This window comes from Miniopterus schreibersii (assembly GCF_964146895.1).
Source record: "Miniopterus schreibersii genome assembly, chromosome: 4".
Lineage (NCBI taxonomy): Eukaryota > Metazoa > Chordata > Mammalia > Chiroptera > Miniopteridae > Miniopterus > Miniopterus schreibersii.
Genome location: NC_138105.1, coordinates 59,902,546 through 59,925,286, shown reverse-complemented (window position 1 = coordinate 59,925,286; position 22,741 = coordinate 59,902,546). Strand labels below are relative to the sequence as shown.

At 46.2% G+C, this 22,741-nt stretch overlaps 1 protein-coding gene across 2 annotated transcripts in view; it reads left to right on the top strand.

Moving 5' to 3' along the window:
• GATA4 (GATA binding protein 4) overlaps positions 1 to 17,373 on the top strand; it is a 50,991-nt gene extending 33,618 nt beyond the window's left edge. Inside the window, exons 3-7 of one of the 2 annotated variants that reach the window (XM_081136310.1) lie at positions 6,797 to 6,966; positions 8,429 to 8,554; positions 12,514 to 12,601; positions 14,488 to 14,636; positions 15,595 to 17,373. In XM_081136310.1, coding sequence (XP_080992436.1) covers positions 6,797 to 6,966; positions 8,429 to 8,554; positions 12,514 to 12,601; positions 14,488 to 14,636; positions 15,595 to 15,777 — 716 coding nt within the window. In that variant the 3' untranslated portion in view covers positions 15,778 to 17,373. The remainder of the gene's footprint in view (positions 1 to 6,796; positions 6,967 to 8,428; positions 8,555 to 12,513; positions 12,602 to 14,487; positions 14,637 to 15,594) is intronic. The other variant, XM_081136311.1, reaches the window with a different exon arrangement.
• Positions 17,374 to 22,741: the final 5,368 nt, after the last annotated feature.

Sequence of the window (22,741 nt, the reverse complement as noted above, 5' to 3'; positions counted from 1 at the left end):
CCTTCAGATTCCCCTGTAATCAGGTGAGCTGGGAGAACGGCATCCTAGGTCCTGGACGTCTTAGAGCTCTTGCTGCCACTGACATGTCATATCATGACCCTAAGCTATCGTCTATGTACTGATTTTTGAACTGATCATGTTGGCACTGTCTGCTGCTGGGGAAGGCACTGGGTCCCTAACAGCACGGTCAAGTCATCTATTTACAGGCAGGAGCCGGTGGGACTCTGGGCCCAAATCACTCTGGGTTCAAATCCCAGCTCTGCTACTTGTTGAGCAAGACTTAACTTTTCTGAACCATGTTAACCCTCCTCTGTTGCCTCTCCTCCTGGGCCAACCTCTCACTCTGCCCCTGCTATGAACACAAACCCAGTATGAATGGAGGTAGGTATTTGGGAGTTCGTAGAGCTTCAAGGGAGGAGCAGTTGGTCCACAGAAAGGAGGGACAGCTGCTTGACTCTTTCCATAGCTCTTTCAATGACAGGGCCCTGCTGGCCGAGTGGAGTCTTCTCTCATCTTTCTCCTCTTAATTTCTCTTAGCATGTTAGGAGTTCTTAACTCTTGGCAACATGCTATAAATATTTTCCTCCAATCTGTCATTTGTTCTTCAACCTCTTTTTTCTTTCCCTCCTACTCCCTCCTTCCCTCGTTTTTGGTGCTTTTCCCCTTCCTTTCAGAATGTCCTTGCTTCTTTGTGTGTGTGTGTGTGTGTGTGTGTGTGAGTGTGTGAGAGAGAGAGAGAGAGAGAGAGAGAGAGAGAGAGAGAGAGAGAGAGAGAGGCGGAGGGAGGGAGAGAGGTGTGAAAATTTATTTCCAGTACAGTTACAACATTCACCTGGAGAAAAGTTTAAGATCTGTCATGTTATCCATTGGCCATTAAAAAACGTCTTGTGCTAAATATTTCATATTGACTATTCTCAGTGTCCTTGTTTGTAAAATTCTAAAAATCTCCTGCATCTCCTGAAACTGTTGGAATTGCACTGGATAATCTCTACGAGCCGCCAGCGTTTTGTTCTTTAGTGCTTAGACGCAGAGGCCCCAAACTCCACCGGGCAACCCCGGCCCAGCCTGGCAAGAACCACTTCTGTTCAGCCGCTGCTGGAGCTTCCAAAATAGGCGCTCTGATCCCCGCCAGCCTGGACGCTGCTTGAGCTGTGTCTGCCCTCCCCTCGGCAGCCTCCTGTCACAGGCCAGGCCTGACAAAGCCCAGAAGACCAAAGGCTCCGGAGCTGCCAGAAAAACCTCAGGATTTGTTTGCTCCTCGTGCCCCAGACCCAGGCGCCAGCCCCGGGGACAGATCTGGGCCTGTCAGGAAGTCCATGCACAATCTCTGGTGAACTTTGGATGGGACTCTGGGCTGGGGTTCAGCAAGGGACATATGGGTGGGGCTAGAGACTTTGTTCCTGAAGACCCTTTGACTCCTGGGGAGGTCTCTGGGCAGGTCCCTCCCTCCCATTGCCCAGGCCTTGGATCCTCTCTGGCCTCTATTTTGTAGCATTGAATAGCTATCTGCCCTGGGCATGGGCAATTTCCATTGTGTTTGTATGTCTTGCCTCCCCAAATAGATTGCACAGTGATCCGGGACAGCTGGGGTGGGGGCTAGTGATACAGCCCAGGCGCCGTTGCAATTTATCACATTGAATATAATTATTTGTTTTGAGGTATATATCCCCAGCTATACCAAAACAACTCTGGGCAGGGATTTTACCCCGGTTTTGTCTAATACATATTTATGTCCAGCATTTTCACAGGGGCAAGCAGAGCAGACACACAGCCGATGTTTGGGCTTCAGTGCCTCCCCCTCCCCGAAACAGTAGATGGCCTAAGACCAGATACCCTCAGCATCTGAAGGTGAAGGAGAGGAGGTGCCACTCCACTATGGGCTCCAGTTTTTCCTAGCAAGAGGAAGCCCCTCAAATGAGGAGAGGCTTGAGGGGTGCCTCTGCAGCAGAGCAGACCCAGGCTCTGAGGCACTGACCCAGCGGGCTGGCACTCACGGCAGTGTCTCAGCCAGTAGTCAGGAGACAAATCCAGCCTTTGCGCAGCGCCCAGTGGGTGTTGCCAACCATGACCCTGGCCTCTGAGTTCTCTCCCTTCTTGGCCTTTCCTTCTCCCAGCCCTCACTAGCTTACCCCTGCCTGTGGGTGGTTCCCCAAGATGGATGGAGCAGGTCAGGGGAGAGGTCGAAGTCCTTGCCTTGATTGCGTCAGTCCTCTGTGAGGAAGTCAGGGGTGGGATCCTTCAACCTGCAGGCCCACATTTTTCTTTCAGGCACTTGGGTGGGAGTCATCTGCCTTAATTCCCTGGAAGACCCATTCTAAATTGGAGGCCTAAGAAGTCAGGCTGAGTTTGTTTCCCTCTTTGAGAAAAGAAAATTTGTTCTAGTGGGGCATAGATGGAAGTGAGGAGTTAGAGCCCCACTCTTGGGGTAAGGTCTCAATTCATTTTGTGCTTTTGGTTGCTAATCATTAATTAATATTTCCCATGAGCAGCAGCTGTGAGACCTCTCCCATATACATTGTCAACCTTGCTGCCAGTTCATCCCCTGCTTGCAGTCTCAAATTTAGCCCAAGTCTGAGAGCGATAGATACTTATAATTCTGAGCATGGCCCAGTGGTTTGAGAAAAGGTCAGACCCCCAGATCTCCTAGCTCCTTTGTCTAGTCCCTCCTCCCATAACCCAGCACACCAAAGTTAGTCCCTGGTCTTCCCTACTCCCTCCCAATCCCTCCAACCCGAACAATAATCCATCATTGTTATCTCATTTGGTGTTTGCAAAGCACTTTACAGCCATTGTTTTGAGTTTTTCCTCTTATTTGCAAAGTACTTCACAACTATTATTACAAGTCTTTCCTCTGGACGTGGGTGATGCTGACCCACTTCCTAGAGCTGGCTTCCCACTGCCTTCTAAGTGGCTAGGCCAATTCCCATGGTGCCCAGCACCAGATGGGCAGGGCTTTCGTAAATCAAGGCCATAGCTGTGCTCTTCTGCCTTAGAAATCGGGTTTAGAAATGGGCTTCAGGCTGCTGCCTACTGCCCTCAGGAAGTTCCACCCTATGCATTCCTAATGAAGGAATAAGAGGTGGTTGTTACCAATGTACACATCTCCAGACCTTAGTGCTGGTTTGGGGCTCACAGCCTGACACCTCCCATTTTCCCCAGATTGGGTACTAAGCAGCAGAGTTTGAACTTCTTTCTCTCCTTTCTTCAGTCCAAAAGAGGGGAAATATGTGTCAAATGTAAGAGAATAAAATAGTCCCTTCCTACATAGTGGACTGGAATTTGCTTGAGGTGATCTGATCAAAATTTTTTTGTTTCATTTTTATTTTTTTTATCAGATTTTTAAAATAAACAATTATGAAATTACAGAATTTTTTTAAAAAAGAAAAGTCCATGCCCAGCTGGGCGTGGCTCAGAGGTTGAGCGTCGACCTAGGATCCAGGAAATCGGGGTTTGATTCCCGGTCAGGGCACATGCTCTGGTTGTGGGCTTGATCAATGACTCTCTCATCATTGATGTTTCTATCTCTCTGAAATCAAGAAAGATATGTTTTTTAAAATATATATATATAAAAGTCCATACAACCTAACTAGCTAACAAAAGTTGCTTACATGGCATTTCATGTGCTGCATTTTTAATTTAACCTGTTGGGTAAGCATTTCCCTCTATTGTTACATCATCTTTATAATAACCATTTAAAGTTACTGAGTAGGTTGGATGGCAATTTTCTGGTAGGAAATATGGAAACTTGTACAGATTTGAAGGTGTAGGGGGTTGTGGGGAAGACATGGTATGTGTAATGGGGCACCCTTAGGGAGCATGGCCTTGACCTCCCAATTCAGTTAATTTCATTTGGCTGCTGTTGTGACACCTGACCTTTCAATCTGAGTAGGACTTCTGCACTTTCTACCCAAATAAGAAGTTCCTGCCCCCCAAATCCCAGACTTGGTTAAGGTATGTTCTGAGGACGAGTCGAATAACACTGTTATTCTTTGTTCATATTCTGGCTCAATTTGCCCAAGCAGGTCATTAAGCATTCTGAGAGTAAGCCTTCCCTCTTAACTCCTGTGACATCTGTCAGAGTGCTTAAATAGCAGATGCACAGTAAATATTTGTTGGTGACAAATACATATTTGCTGACCTCCAATGCTTTTCCCTGGCTGGTAAAATACTTGGTTGACTGTGTAACCCATTCTGTGAGGCAAGCGTGAAGGAGTTTCTAAGGCAAACGTTGGTGTTGGCTTCTCAGAGCAGCATAAGGCCAGCAACCAGCAGAGAAACCTAGGATTCGATTGCTAGGGTGGCTTCTTCAGTGAGATTCCTTCCCCACATATAAAACAGTGTGAAGAGGAAAGAAGAGAAACGGATTATGAGATTTTTGTCTCTGGAACCTTCTTTAGATAAACCGGAACATAGGAAAGAAGCCAGATTGCTTATCTTTAGAAGAAGATGATGATCTTCACCTGTGAGAACTACATACGGAAATATTTGTGAATGAAATGATAGAACGTGTGGGGTTTTCTCAGTTGTATAGAATGGGCAAGTGGGTGGAGGTATATGAGACAGGAGCGGGCACAAATTGTTGGAAGCTGAATGACAACTAAATAAAAGTTCATTTATATATTCTGCCCACTGTTGAATGTGTTTAAATTTTTCATAATAAAAAAATAGAATAAGAGGGTTGCCCTAGGTTGGAACTGTTGAGATGATCTAAAAAGGTCCTCCCTTCCCAAGCCTGATTTTATATCAGGACACAATGTCTTGGCTCAGTTTTGAGGCTCTGGTGCCATCTAGTGTTTATTGAAAACACCCAACAAAATGATGACGTTGTAAAGGCTACTCCTTGGTCTAAGGTCCTTTTGCGAACTCTCCTGGCTTTTCCGTTTCCCTCAGAGAAGTCCCAGACTGAGGGAGCAGGGCTAACCAGCCTGGACAAGAGCGGTACACGGCCGCCTCGGAGTGAAGGTGGAGGTGGCCGCGACGGTGTTGAGGGTGCCGTGCAGGCTGTTGCTCGCTCCGCACCTCCCCCAGGCTTGGGGAAGCAAGCTGTACGCTGGAGTCTCCTTTTCATGTGTGGCCGTGCAGGCAGGTGACCTTGCTGGAGAGTTCTCAGTGTGACCCAGGTATAAAAATAGCCTCTCTTGTGACCAGTGTGTGCTCAGCTCCCTGGCCTGAGCAAACAGCCCCTCACACCTGCACATTGTTGACTCGGTGTGGACATACAGCTACTTGTTTGCAGGTGCAAATGACTGTTTGTATACCCAGAGTTGAGGGGAGGGCCATCCCCTTCTTCAGCCCACTGTTCCCTTAGAGCAGGTATCGGGGTCACAGAAATAGCAGAATGTGCAACCTTAAATCCCAGGGCTGGGCCCTGATGGAGAGTGAGCGTGTTTAAAAACCCTCCCCTCCAAACCCCCCCCCCCCCCCCCGTCATTTACTAGAGAAGAATCCACTCTTGCCTCTGGTAGTAGGACAAGAACAATCTAGACACCAGGGTAGCTATATTTGGGGACAGAAAATTTGGAAAAGATAATAAACATTTTTCAAAATAAGAAGCAGTGTACATGGAGTCAGAGAGACTTCTGGCAAGTTCTGAGCCAGGCTTTATGTAGATTGTAAGGGATAACAAAAGTGGCCCAGCTGATTTCACCACGGCAATGGAAATGGACATGAGTGGAATTTAGCAATTGTAAAGTTCTGTTGAGTAGAAGGTAAAGGTAATCGGGGTGGGGGGAGAGAAGGTGAATGAGTGACAAATGAAGGCAACTTTCCTGTGGAAGTGTGATCAACTCTCAGCATTGCTATAATATGTACCTTTACTTTATGTACCAATAAGCAAGAAAATATGTCAAGTTGTGATACAGAATATTATACGGGTATATTGAAATGAGAAAAATGAATTTCAGACTTTTTTTGCAGGGAAAATTTGAAAATTTCAAAAACTTTCAAAAAATGTAGTCCCTTTTAGTTCATTAATTCTACTTCTAGGGGAGTATCCTAAGAAATAACCAGAAATGCTAATATTTGTGTACAAAATGAGCAATGTTTACAAAACAAAAATCAAACTGGGTAACAATTAAATAAAAATCAATGACAATAGTTAAAGGATGGCACTTACATGATGGGATCTTATACTGCACTTAAAATGAGCTTACAAAGACTTTTAATGTGGGAAAAGGCTTTGGTATTAAGTGCAAAAGCAGGCTCAAAATTATACAGCTCGACCTCAACCAGGCAAAAATATAGATCAATATAAATACAGTATTTCAAAGGATATAATAGAACAAAATGCTAATAACATCGTTGATCTTCAAATTACAGGATTACAAATGATTTATTTTTTTTTACACATTTTAGTGTTTTCTAATTTTCCTGAAGTAAATATTTATTATTTTTATTCAGAGGGAAAAAGGAGTCTCAATTTTGAAAGGGAAAAAAGAGAGACAGAAGGTCGGAGTGGAACTGAGTGTTAGGTGAGACTGTCAGGGTTACAAGCTCTGAAGGAGAGATGAGGAACTAAAATCAGGCTGCTGGTGGTTGCTGCCAGACTCTCTTCCTTTCTCCTGACTAAGGAGAGCTCTGCTGTGTCGGGATGTCTGAGAGTAAAAATGCCCACTTCCTATGACAGTCCTCTGAGCAGATAGATCCCCCAGGGGTTGAGGTCAGAGTGAGGCCCCAAGGAGATACATCCTTCACTCCTTGCAAGGAAAGGGCATTATTTCTTTGTTCTCTCGATTTTCTGTCATGAGGTTAATGGGAATAAAGAAAGAATTAATCCTCTGTGTTATTTCCCACCCAGTAGATATGTTTGATGACTTCTCGGAAGGCAGAGAATGTGTCAACTGTGGGGCCATGTCCACTCCACTCTGGAGGCGGGATGGGACAGGGCACTACCTGTGCAACGCCTGTGGCCTTTACCACAAGATGAACGGGATCAACCGGCCCCTCATCAAGCCCCAGCGCCGGCTGGTAAGCAAGTGCCCCGACCACAAAAGTCCAACAGCCTTAGAGTGGGGGACACGTTTCTCTCCTCTCAGCACCTGGCTTCAAGGCTCCTACCTTGGTGGGAAATTTCCTGGTTTTTTGAATTTTGAATTTTAAGTCATCTTTTTGAAGATATGGTTTGAGGGTTTGGAGGGGTGGAGGCTACATAGTAATGTCTCACACCTCTCTAACTAGCTTGAGCTACCAGGTTGTTCCAGACTGTGGACCTTGAACAAATAGCCAGATATTTCTCCAGCATAATGAGTTTTTTCTGGAACAACAAAGATACATAATTCAGAACATGTGGTCCAATGGCGAACCATGCAAAGTCCAGATGACAAAGGAGAAGAACATTCTTTTAGAGAGGAAAGGGGGCGTTCAGAGGGGCTGTTGTAAACTCAGAGTCCATTGGAGGAAATTGGGAGCTGGAAGTGTAGTGGCTTTTCATTGGCTGAGTTGTAACAGTTTTGTGGGGGGAGGAGAAGACCCTCTTTCTACCTGCTGCAGCAGCGTAGAAAAACATCTTCCTGTTGGAGATGGAAAATATGTCTCTTCCTGTTTGGGGTAAACTGATGATGAGTGGTACCCCAGGAGAGCTCCCCTTACAGGCCCTCCCAACTTCAATTTAAACGAGGTTTCTGTTTATTGATCTTCACGAGAACATCTAATTCACGCCTTTAATTATGCAGCAGTGAAAAGGGAGGCTCAGAAAAGCTAATGGCTTGCCTGCAGCCACCTGTGAGTGAGTCCAGACTTCCGGGCCCCCAGTCCAGGAAGCCCTGTACGTCCCCTGTGCTCCCGTCAGCTCCATGAGGAAGGTCGACTCTGCTTTATACATTGCTACGTACCCTATTTCCAGTTGATCAACCCAAAGCCACTGGGCCCTGTGGCTGAGGAAGAGTTGGGAACTGAGCTGTTTTTGGTTCTTGGTTCTGTGGTCTTTTCTTACGACAGTTTGATTTTGCCCAATAGATACTGGCTCTCATGTACATTAGGGAGGGAAGAAGAGAGGCGATAAACCTTGAGGTTTCCCTTTCTTGAGGTCCCACAACCCATCCAGTCTCTGATGATGCTTGGATACAATAGATCCTCACCCGCCACTGTGCCTGGCACCTGAAAACCACATTAATTCTAAGTTTGGGAGAAGCTGTTCTGCTTCCAGTGCCCAGTACCCACTGGGATTTCCACCTGATGTGGAATGGCTCATTACGCTGCTAAAGCCACAGTTAGGACTAGGATTCACTCTTTCCCCACATCAGACATTTCCCCCGCCCCAGGAGTGGCTCAGGGCAAGGGAGACCCTGGCGCTATGGCTGGTCTGAGATGCTCACTAACCAGGATTGTTATGGCCTGTGCCCCCTCCCAGCCCTGCAGCACTCCCCGTGAGGGAGAAGCAGCAGCGCCTGCCTTTTACTTGGACTTGAAGGGTTTGTCTCCTGTGTTGCAGTCTGCATCCCGCCGAGTGGGCCTCTCCTGCGCCAACTGCCAGACCACCACCACCACGCTGTGGCGCCGCAACGCAGAGGGCGAGCCCGTGTGCAACGCCTGCGGCCTGTACATGAAGCTCCATGGCGTAAGTAGTCCCACCCACCATGCAGGACGACCACCTTGACCAGCACCCATGATCTTTCATGCCCATCACTCAGTTCTCACTTGTCTTCCTCCCTTTGACTATAATTTTTTTTTCCTTCTTAGCAAAGATACTTAGATATGGAAGGGACGTACAGACTGTATTAGTCCATTCAGGCTGCTCCAATACCACAGACCAGGTGACTTCTAAATAGAAATTTATTGCTCACAGTCTGGAGACTGGAAGTTGGAGATCAGGGCCACCAGCATAGCGGAGTGAGAGCCCTCTTCCAGGTTACAGACTTTTCCTTGTATGCTCACATGGCACAGGGCATGAAGGAGCTCTCTGGAGTCTGTTTTTGAGGGCACTAATCCTATTCATGAGGGCTCCACCCTCACGACCTAATCACCTCCCAAATGCCTCACCTCCTAATACCATCACCTTGGGGTTTCTAACATGAATTTTGGGGGTGACACAGACTTTCATACTATAGCAGAAACATTGCTGGTGACTTCATCTTTAACATTATATAAGTCTAATTCCTATTTTATAGATGAGGAGACTCAGAAGTATTAAATGGATAAAAGATAGCTTAAGAATAACTGTATTGATAAAATCTGTAAAACAAAAGCAAAGCTTGACCTCCACCTTCTACCAAAACCAAAAATAAACTTGGGAGAATTAAGGATATGAAATGTAGAACATCTTTAAATAGAGAAAATAAAAATACTAGAAGAAAATGTTGGGGATAGTATTTATATAACCTTGTTGGCGAGAGGAGAACTTCTTAGGCAAATTTTCAACTCTTAAGCCATAAGATAAAAGTCAGATATATTTGATTGTAAAGTTCTTTATGTTCTTATTTGCAACAATCTCCATTATACAGTGCTGCAAAAAGTCAGTGTAGAATATTGTGCACAGTATGGCACCGTTTTTATGAAAAAAGAGGAAGAGTGTAATTTATATGTAGTTGCTTATATACACATAGAACACCTGGAAGTATACATAAGAAACTGGTAGCATGTAGGTGGGTTGCCCGTAGGAAAAGCAACAGGAGAGTTGGAGGGACACTTTTTTCACTGTGTGCCCCCTTTGTGCCTTTTAGATGGTGCATGTCTTACTTGTTCAAATATAGGATAAACTAAGACAACACAAGCAAAACAAACAAAAAAGAGATCCCATAGAATAATAAGAAAATGACAATCTTCCCTCATTTCCCAAAAGAAATAAACAGACAATTCACAGAAGCTCAGATAGCCACTGAACATGTGCAGAGGGGCTGGACCTCACTAAAAATCAGGGAAATGTAAAATAAGACAACCTTGAGGTTCCCAGTCTTGCCTGTGTGTTTGGCAAAAATTAAAATGTGTGATAACATGTAGCTGTGGTATGGATTTGGGGAAACAGATACTTGCATACTGTACATTGTTGATTTGTATGTGAATTATTACAGATATTCTTCCAGGAAATTAAACTAGCAGTACTTCCTAAGTGTAAAAACACATAGCTTTTGATGTAGCAGCTCTACTTTTGAGAAACTAGCTTATAAAACAATAAAAGAATCAGTACATAATGATGTTTGAATTATTTATTGCTGCAGTGTTTGTACTGGCAGAAACTAGAAACAATCTTCAAGCCTCATCAAGGAATGGTTGAATAAGTTATGTCACATCCTATAATGTAGACAGTTGCACAGAAATTAAAAAAGAATATATCTTTACTTGGAGTAATGGGAAAACACATTGCAGAGAAATATATACATAGTATGACCCCATACTGTGGAGGTGAGGGTACATTAGAAACACACAGATGGAAGGATGGATGAGTATACACATCAATATATGTATAGATATGTACATGTGCACATGTTTGAGAATTTTTTAAAATGTGAGGAACACAGGCTATTACTCCAGTTGCGTCATGGGGACAGGATGGTAGTGGGCTGGGAGTGGATGTTATTAACTTAATCTCATGCATGTTTTCATGTTATAATGAGCAAAAAAATGGTTAAATATAGTTTAGAACATTTATAAGAAAATACACTTGTTTCTTCAAGAAGTGTATACAAGGATGTTTGTTGAGTCATTGTAATAGTAAAAATGGAGAAAAAGCGTCCAGGAGGAAAATGGTTAAAGAAACTATTGTTCTTCAATAGGGGAGTGGTAAACAACAACAACAAAAAAGACATAGAGAAATATTATGAGGGTATTAAAAAGATTGTGTCCTGAAAAACGTAAAAGTAGACTTACCATATGGCCCAGCAGTCCCACTTCTGAGTATATATTCGAAAAGAATTGAAAGCAGGGTCTTGAACAGATATCTATACACTCAAATTCATAGCTGCATTATTCACAACAGCCCAAAGGGGGAAGCACTCCGTATGTCCATTGATGAGGGGTGAGTAAGCAAAATGTGGTGTGTAGAATCAATCGAATATTGCTCAGCTTTTAAAAGGAAGGAAATTCTGACACACGCTACAACATGGGGCAACCTTGAAGTCATTGTGCTGAGTGAAACAAGGTAGTCACAAAAGGACAAACTCTATGATTCCACTTACACAGGGTACTGAGGGTGGTCAAATTCTGAGACAGAAAGTAGAATGGTGGCTGCTGGGGCAGGGGGAAGGGGAAATAGGGAGTTATTTAATGAGTACAGAGTTTCAGTTTTGCAAATGAAAAGTGTTCTGGAGGTGGATGGTGGTGATGGCGACACAGCATTGTGACTGTACTTAACACTACTGAACTGTGCACTTAAAAATGGTTAAGGGTAAATTTTATGTTATGTGTATTTACCACAATTTAAAAACAAGTACTGAGGTGGGTGGGGATAAAGAAGAGGGCAAGATTCTTCTGAAGTCAGGACAGGCTGTACGAGGGCCTGAGTACAGGTTCCCCCAAAGTGGGAACGCTGTGACTCCCAGTGACTGGCAGGCAAGTTCAAGTTCATGGACTCCGATGCACATCTCTTAACTGTTCCGTGTTCACGTCTCTGAAGTGGTGATTGCTTTTCTTTCAGTATTTGCAGGTGTGGTCTTCATTAGTCCCATATGGGAGACAAGCATAGACCAGGGGCTAAAAGCTGTCATTGACCAGGCCTAAAAGAAACCAGATGTGGGGAAGGCGCACTGTTTTAAAAGACTACAAGGATGCAGGCTTGCTCCCCAGACACTTGTTTATAGGCCGCTGTGAGTGACACCTGACGGTCACTGCTTGTTTATGAGAAGTCAGATGGGATAAAAGTATTGTCCTCAGACAGTTTATCTGAGCATCTGGCCGCAGGTCAGTCTCTCCAGCATAATCTTTTGCTGCTCCCATGGAAACACCACCATTGGCTCCAGTCAGATTCAATGCAATGAAGAGCTGCTCTAAGTAGAGCATCTACATCTTCACTCACTGGGACTGTCCCGCCTTGTGCCTGTCTTCTTGGCATGATTAAGAAGAGCACCGCCTCTCCACTCTCACAGTGTTCTGATGTGGCTGATGAGTGAAAGGTGTGGCACACACTGTGCCTGCTGCCTGAAACACCTGCCCGTCTACTCTACAACCTCTTTCAACTCAGATGTCACCTCTTCAGCGAAGCCTCCCTTGATAGGCTCACGTGCCACTTCCCCTCCTCCCCAACCCAGGACGGAGTTCTCCTCCGTCACCTATGAGTCTGGTTATTTTCTAGTTTTCTGTCATTCCCACTAAACATGAACCTCTGCAGGGAAGGATCTGTGTCCTCCAGTCTCTGTTTCTTCAGGGTCTAGTATAATACCCAGTATGTAATAAAGGTGCTCAATATGTTTTAAAAAAATAGAACTGATTTCTTTCTTGGCAGGAATTTAGTCTCAGCTCCAAGGTTTATAGAGGAATTGCACAGAGGTTGTCTTCCCATTGTGTGTGTATGTGTGTGTGTGTTGAAATGCTGTAGCTGATCATGTACAAATGGAAAACCATATCTATTGGCTTGTAATCCCCTAGGTTCCCAGGCCTCTTGCGATGAGGAAAGAGGGGATTCAAACCAGAAAACGGAAGCCCAAGAACCTTAACAAATCTAAGACGCCAGCAGGTGAGGAAAAGAGCTGTGTGTAACTATATAAGTAAGTCTGTAGCCCTTGGAATGTGTGAGAATGTGTTCTTAGTTAGGAGAGCCAACCCAAGTAGTCAAGGTGTAAAGTTAGCCTTGTTCGTCCCCAGCTTTTCAGGACAAAATGAGTAACCCAGTATAAAAGTAGCATGACCATGGGACATATTTGGAGTTTTTGAAGCAGGCTGTAGTCAAGCTGTGGCCTGATCATTGCCAGTCACAAGGGCTAGAGTGGGCCAGCTGGACTGGTCGAGGGCCTGAAAGAGAAAGGAACACTACGTAGTCCCTCCATCTTTGGGATCTAGGACAGGGCCCCATTAGTCATGTTCACAACAGACTGATCTATAAGCTAGTGTATAATTAACATCATGTAGTACTTTGTACTTTAGAAAGTTTCTTCACAAATGGTCTCTCACTGACCCCCCATGAGACCTCACTTATTATCCACATTTTACAAGCAAGCAAGCTGAGGCTCAGAGAGGGCAGGGACTTAACCAGAACCATACAGCTGTGGGTGGGTAGGTAGATCCAGAATGAAAACCCAAGCTTTTACACTTCAGGGTCCAAATGCTGTTTGAGATACCAGCCCTGCCCTGGCTGGGTGACTCGGTTGGAGTTGTGGTTCAATTCTAGTCAGGGCATAGACCTAGATTATGGGTTCTCAGTTGGGGTGCATGTAGGAGGCAACTGATGGATGTTTCTCTCTTACATCGATATTTCTCTCCCTCTCTCTCTAAAATTAATAAAAAGGCATGTCCTTGGGTGAGGATTAAAAAAGAAATTATACCACCCTGCTGTATCAATTTATAGATTAGGACGGAGGACTACTGACGTTCCATCCACAAGCGTTATCTCCTCAGTACAGCTACCAAATGAAAGAGTTCACTGCTCAGCTGACCTGATGGAAAGTTCATCTTGCAGAGCCAGATAATCTCCCCTTTCCACTACCAAGAACACGACCACAGCTGTCCTTTTCCAGATTCAGCAGTGGCTTACCCTCTGGCAGTCCTGTCTTCTTAGACCTTTCAGTGTCTCACCCTAGTGGTCCCCTTCCTTCCTCCTGTTTCCCCACTGTTTAAAAATAACCCCCACCCCACCCTGGTAACTCCATTTCCTTACATGTCTCTGTAACAGGGAGAGCAGGCATTTGGTTCAGGTGTACAATTCCCTATTGGAAATTCAAATTCTGGGGAGCTAGATTTGGCAGCAAAACCTAATCTGAACAGACACAGGCTATTTATAGTCTTTTATTTGCCCCACTTGTGAATATTCATGTTTTGCTGTAGAACTATTAATGTATTTCTATATGGGTGTTGTCCTAGACCTCCCTGGAGGTGTTCTACAATGTATAATATATACCCCTTAAAAAAAAAAAAAAAAAAAAGTCTTTATTGATTTCAGAGAGAGGAAGGGAGAGGGAGAGGGAGAGAGAGATAGAAACATCAGTGATGAGAGAGTCATTGATCGACTGCCTCCTGCATGCCCCTTATTGGGGATCGAGTCCACAACCCAGGCATGTGTCCTGATCAGGAATCAAACTGCGATCTCTTGGACCATAGGTCAATGCTCAACCACTAAGCCATGCTGGCCAGGCTATGCCTTTTCTAAATCAAAAAAGTTCTGAATCCTGAAACAACTGTGGCCTCAAGGGGTTCGGGATAAGGGGTGATGAGCCTGTCATTTCAAAAAAGTTCCCTTGAAAATCTCATTTTGGGAACTGTTGCCCTCCACCGATGAAGGATCCCTGCTTCTCTCCCCAGCAAATGGAAATAAGCCATTACCATGGCCCTACCCCGGCTGTCTCAAAGGACTGCCATCCCAGTTGTCCCTGCCCCTGGTCTGAGTGTCCTGACTCTGCCTTATTCCAGGTCCTTCGGGTAGTGAGAGCCTTCCTCCCACTAGCAGCGTTTCCAGCAACTCCAGCACCGCAACCACCAGCAGCAGTGAAGAGATGCGCCCCATCAAGACAGAGCCCGGGCTGGGGTCCCACTACGGCCACAGCAGCTCCATGTCCCAGGTGCGGCCCTGGGCAGGCGAACAGGACTGCCTGTGGGGAAGTAGGTTCCACAGTACCAGGTGGCCCCGCCCGAGGCTAGGGACTGTCTGCGCAGGGATTTATCTCAACACATCCAATCAAGCCACAGTGATTTGGACACACAACTGTGAGATACAAATGTTTGGCAGCTCCTCTTGTCTCCTGAGGGGTGGTTTGACCTTGGCCTTGAAGGACGGGTAGATTTTTAATAGGAGAAAGGGGAGGAGGAGGATCCTCCTGGCATGCAAGGTGGGGGGGTTGGGGTTGGTGAGGAGGGCACAGGCAGGATATCATTTCCATGAGGGCCAGCTGCAGGTCCAGCTTTCTCGTGTGCCCAGAAGATGGACCGGCAGTCCCCTCATTCTCTTCTTTTAGATATGATGGCATCCCTGCCCCCCCCCCCAATGGCTCCCCTCACTTGGGATCAGGATGTTCCTGGTTGCCTTCTCCCATTAACTCTGACCTCTTCGCCGCCCATACTTGCGGGAGGCTGTGTCCTAACCAGCTTTTTACTGTCGGGGTGAAGAGCAGCATGTTCTGTAGAACCAGGAGAGCCAGGAGCCCCTTCTGGGTGGGAAGGACAGCTACTGTTTGAGTGGAGATCTGATGGTGATGAGATTGTAGCCAATGTCTCATGTAACCATCAGGGCCTTCAGAGAAACCAGAATAGTCACAGCCTCTACTGGGTCATGTTGCTCAGAAGCAGCTGATGGGTCACAGACCCTCTTAATCCCATAGCATAGGGTAGAGAAAACAGAAGTCTGCTGGGGCCCTTGTCCTGCCCTTGTCCTTTGGCTCTGCTCCTCTGATCCCTCTCCTAGGGGTGGGAACCAGCCTGGGGACATCTTCATAATGGGGCTCCCCCTCTTCAGTCCAGACCTCCCCTCCTGAGCCCCCAGGAGTGACTCCATTGACCTCATCTTGCACTCTTTGCTTTCAGACGTTCTCAGTCAGTGCGATGTCTGGCCACGGGCCCTCCATCCACCCGGTCCTCTCGGCCCTGAAGCTCTCCCCACAAGGCTACGCGTCCTCTGTCAGCCAGTCACCGCAGGCCAGCTCCAAGCAGGACCCTTGGAACAGCCTGGCCTTGGCTGACAGTCACGGGGACATAATCACTGCATAATGTCACCTCCCTCCCTCCTCAGATTCCTGCACAGACTTAGAGACAGCAGACGTGAGGCTCCGGCTCTAGCGGCCGGCCTGCTCTGTCCGGGAATGACTCCAGAAGAACCACTGGGAAGAAACTTGAAGTCGATGATTTGGTTAGGGGAAGTGGGTGTAGGATTTTATCAGCTGCCTTTTCCAGATGGGGCTGGGAAGAGCCCAGACTCTGACCTGGAAGCATCCACCCTTCGTAGGAGCACCCTCAAGTCCCTTTTGTGGAGTTAGAGACTTCTTTCTCATTACCTGCCCCACTCCACATGACAAGAGATGAGATGTCCTTCTCTACCTTTCCATCGCTGTGGCCTAGGATTATGGTCATTCCGTGGTGTTCCCAGCACCGGGATCTGAGGGCGGGTAGAGGGGCAGGATGCTGGGACCCCTGCTCCAGCCTGATCCAGGGCATCAATGTGCCTGTGGGTGTGACAGGCCCCTCGGGGCAGCTCCTGCCCTTGCCCAACACTCCCCTTCAGGCTCAGCACACCCCTGCATCCCTCCATAATGAATCTTGACTCCAGAAACGCTGGGTGTCCCACCCGTGTTACTGGGTGCTCTGTGGGGAGACGGAGAGGCTGCCTCACCCACCACGCAGTATGGCTTCCACAAAATTGCAACTTGGCAACTTCGCCTCCGCCACGTTCCTTTCCCCAGCTCACGACCTCATTCCTTTGCGATCCTTCTCTTCACCCCAAGGCCTCTGAAAATAAAAATCCCTTCCACTGATTCAGCTCTCCCCTCAGTGAAACAGGAGCTCCATAGTTTAGCTGAACAGCAGCCCCACACGCCTGCCCCCCAAAATCCTTCACCCCATCACACACAGGGTGTTCTGAATGAGAACAAAAGAGGTTCTGCTGCTAAAGCCAGTTTGACCAACACTCACCTGAGACCTGAGATCCCTCTGGTGGGGCTGATGGTGGACACTGGCCGGGGCTGGGCCCGCATGAGATGGGGGCAGGGCTTTCCATGGATTCTGACTTGTTGGTGCTCGGATCTTGCTGAAGCTACTTCTGTTCTGCGAAGATGTGCCTCTGGGCCGAGGGGTGCAGAGTGCCCGCACCTGCATCCTTTCTCCAGCAGAAATGTCTTGTCCAAGAGGCGAAAAGCTAAGGATTTTGCAACATAAATTCAAAGCACACACAACACGACTCATGGAAAGAGAGAGGATGACCGCTAAGAGAAGACACCGACGGGGCCTTGAGGGCTCTCTGGGCTGGTCTGGAATGAGCCTTTTTCTCGTCTCTACATTGCTGTTTCTGCCCATGACACTGGGGTGCACAGACTCCTCCTCCCGTGTCATCCTTAACAGCAGAGCTGTCGCAGACTGTGGCCTTACCATGTCCTACCCTGAAACACCCAGCCCCCCACCCCCAAATCCTACAGGCTGTAGCAGAGAATATCTCTAAACCCAGATTATGTTTTAATCATCATTTACATTATTTTCTTTCATGAAGGCCACCCTCATATACCTTCCCTAACCCACAAACCTGTTAACATTGTCTTAAGGTGAAATGGCTGTAAAATCAGTATTTAACTAATAAATTTATCTGTACTCCTCTTTCCCTTCTCCTCCCTCAGGCGTCTTTCCTGGGAGGTTCTCTGCTGCCCTTTGCAAGGCAATCTTGAGCCACGGAGGCCCCTTCCCCCATCCACTCACAGGCTGCATCTAAAATCATTTTCTTCGTTCCCTCATTTTCGGCAGCTGGCCAGGTCTTCCTCTGTATGTGATGGTGACTGCTGAAAGGAACACTCACCCTGGCCCTGCCACTGACTAGTTTTTGACCTTGACAGGTAATCTCTAGGCTTTGGTTTCCTGATAGAGGGTTGGATCAACCATTCACTGAAGTTCCTTTGGTCCAACAGTTGATGCCCACTGAAGGGGGCCATTTTTAGAGCTCCCCTCAGGGACAGCAGGGCTGGAGCATGAGGCAAAGCTTAGGGGCAGTGATGTCTCCAATCCACCTGAGTTAAGGTGTGTGCCAGAAGGTCACCCTGAGGTGTTCTTCCATATTCTACTTCTCCTTTATGGTTTGATTCAAACAGGCCCCTTGAGGGGCAAGTGATGCTCCACACCAGTGGGAGAAGAGAGAAATGTCTCCTTTATCCATTTGTCTTCACCTTCTTAGGTTCCAGCAATCCTGCTAGATTGCTTCATCTTAGAAGTGGGGTGAGGGTTGGGGGCAATGGTCCTAAGGCCACCCTCTGACTCAGAACCTGTGGAAAGAGACCCAGATCAGAACATCCACCCCTGCTCAGAACTATCTATGGTGGCTTCCTGCCTCTCTCGGCTTATGGCAAACCCATTGGGCAACTGGTGGCAATTGACTTTTCACAGCACCCCTGTTATTTTTGAGGTCAGGAAAATGAAACAGAACTATAACAACTATTCTATGTCAAATCCGAAAAGCTTTTAAATTTGCCGAGGACCAGCCAGACCTATCGAATGTAGAGACCATCCAGAGGGAGAACTCTAGCAACAAAGAGGAACAAAAGAGCTTCAAGACCAAAAATAAAACCTCCCAGGATTTATGTTGGCCTTGGGAGGCACATGTCCCCTGATGATGAAGTCCTTGTTGAAAACACTGCCACTTCCCTTTAGGAATGGCTCCGAGGACAAAATTATATACAATATCAGAAGACCTTATATAGTCATGACTGTGCTTCGCCCAGATGGTCTAATCCAGCTCGTTTCAGACTCCTTGCTCTCCAGACTTGATTGCTTTCCCAGGTCAAATGTATCCTCAGAGGAGGTCGATTTTGATATTCTAAAGGATGCAGTTCCCAGATAGTTGGGAAGTGGCTGGGGGAAGGATGTAGGGGGTGGGGAGGGCTAGCAATCATGGCATCGCTAGAATAAATGACTGGCCTAATATGGTGAATGAAGCAGCCAGTGAGCATGGAAATCCCTCACATTCCCTTAGTCTCTCCTCTTGCTATGAGAAAACCTTTTGAAGCACAGGTCAAGTCATCTTGACAATTGGAGAGAATTACTCCTTCATATTTGATTTTTTATTGCCTTTAGGGGGTGACTAGTAGCAGATTTAGCTGTGATTATGTTTGGCTTGGGTTGACAGCAGTGAAAATTAAGTTTATATTGACTGAACATTCCCTAAATGGAGCTGAGTGTGTGTGTGTGGGGGGGGGCAAGTTACTTGCATGATTCCACCCCCAGCCCTGAGTCCCTAGAACTTGACATACTGACTAGCATACTGAGTGCATGAGAAAGCCATTTGGAAGGCTGCTTTTGGAGTAGAGGTGGTTGGTTTTTATTGTTTTTAATCATTTTCTGACATCAGACTCTACTCTTCAGATTGTATCCTTGCCCTGCTTGAAGCTAGAACACAAAAATGCCATCACATGACCAAGGACCAGCCTTAAAGCTTCAAGGGTTAGCCTGGGAAGTAGAACCTCCAGGTGTCCTTGCCCCTAGACATTTGTTTTCGTTTCTGACTGGCCCCCTCCTGGGAGTGCTGCTGTCCTATACTACTCTGGCTCTAGTGTGACTTTTAGCTCTCCTCCAGTAAATGTGGCAGTGCATTTGCAAAAAGACTATTCAGTAACAAGAACTAACCCAAGTGAAGATGACATTGAAACAGACCTAGTTTTTCAAAGTCCAGTTTTCTTTGGGTTTGTGCATTGCTAGCTCACTCTTCTGGCAGAAGCTTGGGAGATTGTGGGTTCAGTTTTGTAGAGAGGTGACCACACAGCTGTGCTCTGGGTTAACAAGACCAGAGGAATCAGGGCACCTGGTGCCCTTGGGCCGGGCTATAGCCCTATATGGGGAGGTTTTCCTCCTGAGGTAAGGGAACACACACACACACACACACACACACACACACACACACACACACATACCCCTGTTCTCCATGATTGCCTTCTGTCCTACAGCTGTGGTGGCCCTGTTTCACCTAGAAATCAACATGTGATTTCTCTCTCCCCCCAACTGGGTTTATAAGAGGTTTTTAACTAATCACTGGGCAGTTACGAATTCCTAATCTGTAAATCTGATTGCAAGAAGTTAATTCAGAAGCTCAATACTAGTAGACAATACTAGTAGACTCCTTGCAACGGCTGTAGTCACTTGTGCAGTCTCTTCTTGAAGATGGACTTGCTCAAATGAAATGAATTGCAATTAGAGACATAAAGCATTTAGATTTATCATTCTACCTTGTTGGAGTCACACTGAATTAGATCTGGCATCTCCAACTTTGGGCCAGCAGCTCTGAGTTGGAAGAAAGTGGCTCCTGTCTCACTGGGTCTTACACATTCTTTTTGGTAAAAATGAAACCTTAGGGCCCCAAGATTTCAAAGTGCTCCTCCTGGAGACGCCAGGTTGATGCTCTCCAAGTGGAAAACAGTACCTTTCTTGTGACCCAAGTAATGTTTAAAAATGTTTCAGAAGCTACACATCCAAATGAGCACTGTGTCTCGAAGCAGCCACCTAGGAAACTAGGCATTCCAGCATTTTAGCCATTGCAAATAAGCTGGGACTCCCTGTCCAGAACCTGCTCCTACCAGCCTAAGAGAGCCAGGTTTATTGCTTCTTAGCCACATTTAGTTTTGGACCCCAAATAATTACATCATTTGACCAATTTCTGTCACTGGTCTTAATTCTGAATGCCCCTTCAAAGTATAGAAATTTGCCACCAGTGAAGAGCTATTGAAGAAGGGTCTCTAGGCTCTGAAAGCTAATCCCAGCGAAGGAAGCGGAAGTGATGGAAAACATTTTCAGTTCTTTATGGCTGCCACGCCAAATAGGACAGCATACTTTAGTTCAGGTGTGTTTTCTTAAATCCATCAAACAACCTTGGTGTCTTCCCTCACTACCCAGCTGTGCTGAAATTTGACAAGGACTGCAGGTTATGGGACTGGAACACACTTGCAAGGCTTCCTGCAGGATCCTGCATAGAGAATGCTTGAAGTAAGTCATTCCTGTAATTTGGGGTAGTGGCTTTTTAACTTTTGGGGTCACATACAACTCTAAAAATATAACAAAAGCTGTGCCCACTTTCCCAGAAAGGTGCACACAGCCTGAGATGTTGCACACCACTGGAACTCTGAAAAGTTCTCCATATACCCCAGGTTAAGACCCCAGTTTAGTCCCATGCTGCAAGGTTGTGTTGGTTAAACTGACTAGGTCAGCTCCACCTAGGGTGTCCTGGCAGTTTATGGGACAAGTGGGATAAGAGCAAATCTTCCCATTTAGCTATGAAGTCAAGAAATTGAATAGTCCCAGGGCAGCTGTCAAGACCCCTAGAGCTGTTCCAGACTCCTGGAAGGTCCTGTAGCCTAAAATCTAGCTGTTCACACAAGGACAGGTCTGAGGAATCCCTGGTAGCCCCTCCCTTACACGAGTGTATGGGGCTGGGGTCTATAAGAGTACAGTGGGGTTACAGGGCACAAGCTGCTAAGGATTTGGGGAAGTTAGTACTGTTGCTAAGATTTCCAATAACCAGCCAGGGAAAGGCATAGAACAGAAAGAAAACTGAATCCCGTCCACTAGGAAAAAGGATACCTGGATTGGGTGCCTGACACATTTACAGATCATGAGGGGTCCCAGAGATTACCTAATCCAAACCGTCTTGTCTCGTCACCATTGAGGAAACTTGCCCAAGGCCACAGAGCTGGCATTGAGGAAGAGCTGCACTTACTGAGCACCTACCCTCGCTAAGGAGGCTGAGATTGGAATAAAGGTCCTGCCCTTGCAGTTACTGCACTCACCACGCGGGGGCACCTGCGTCCTCCTTCTCTCCCTTGTGCCCTTCAGAATGTATCAGCCTGATTTTCAAGCAATCTGAGATCAGTCCAGAAACTGTGCTAAAAAAAAAACACCTACTGGTTATTGAGTGCTACTGCACATCAGATGCTGCTAATAGCTTTATATATGTACATAAAACATTTATATATTGTTACAATCACATTTTACACACGAAGGAGATTCTGGCCCACAGATTTTAATTCATTCACTGAAGGTCACAGAACTAGTTTGTGCAGAATCAGAATAAAAACCACGCCTATTGGACTCCAGAATTAGGGCTTTTACGCCCCACCCTTACCTCCCCTAAAGAGTGGACACCTCAAAACTGGAAATCCCACACAGCCTGGGTGTAGGTCCCACTCCAAGACAAAGTCTTTCAATATCTTTCTAGAAGTTGGGGAGGATCCTTGGTTCCAAATTCTCCAATTTTCCCAATTTAGACACAATGAAAGGAGAACCTAGAACCATTGGAGAATAGGGCTTACTGTCCATAGTCACATGGCTGAAAGAGGGCCAACTGGAATAGACCCAGGAGCCTTACTCACAGCCCTTGTACTCCCCAAGTGCCTCTATAGACATATGAACCCTCCTGATGTGGTTCAGAATCCCCAAACTCTTTCTTTGGCAATTTGATTCCTCACCAGATCCTACTGCTTTTCTTCTTCACTTCCTTTCTTGCTGTCTTGGAGGTGGCTGTATTATAATTGATTTTTATGTGCATTATAACTTTAAACATATTGGAGATATCAGGGGCACAAAAGAAGAAAGAGGAATTGGTCCCATGGCCCTTATAAAGCTGGGTGCTGACCCCTATAATACTGAGAACCAGGCTCCTGTGGGCTTTGGGGCCGCCCCAAATCCAGGAGGCAAATAATAATAATAAATAAAACGTATAGAGCTATTACTCTTTGCCAGGCCCTGTGCTAAGAGATTGATGTATCATCTCAATAAATCCCATAGTAGCCCAGTGAGGTAGGCATTTCACTGCATATTATAGATTAAGAAATTGAGGTACAAAAGATTAAATTACTTGCCCAAGCTCTGCCTGCTGAGTGATGGGATTTGCACCCAGATAGTCTGATGCAGGAATAGTGTTCTAAGGTGCTATTCTATAGTTACTTTTCTAGGAGTTTGCCCTTTTCCAGACAGATTTCCCAGCCTTATTGTCTTA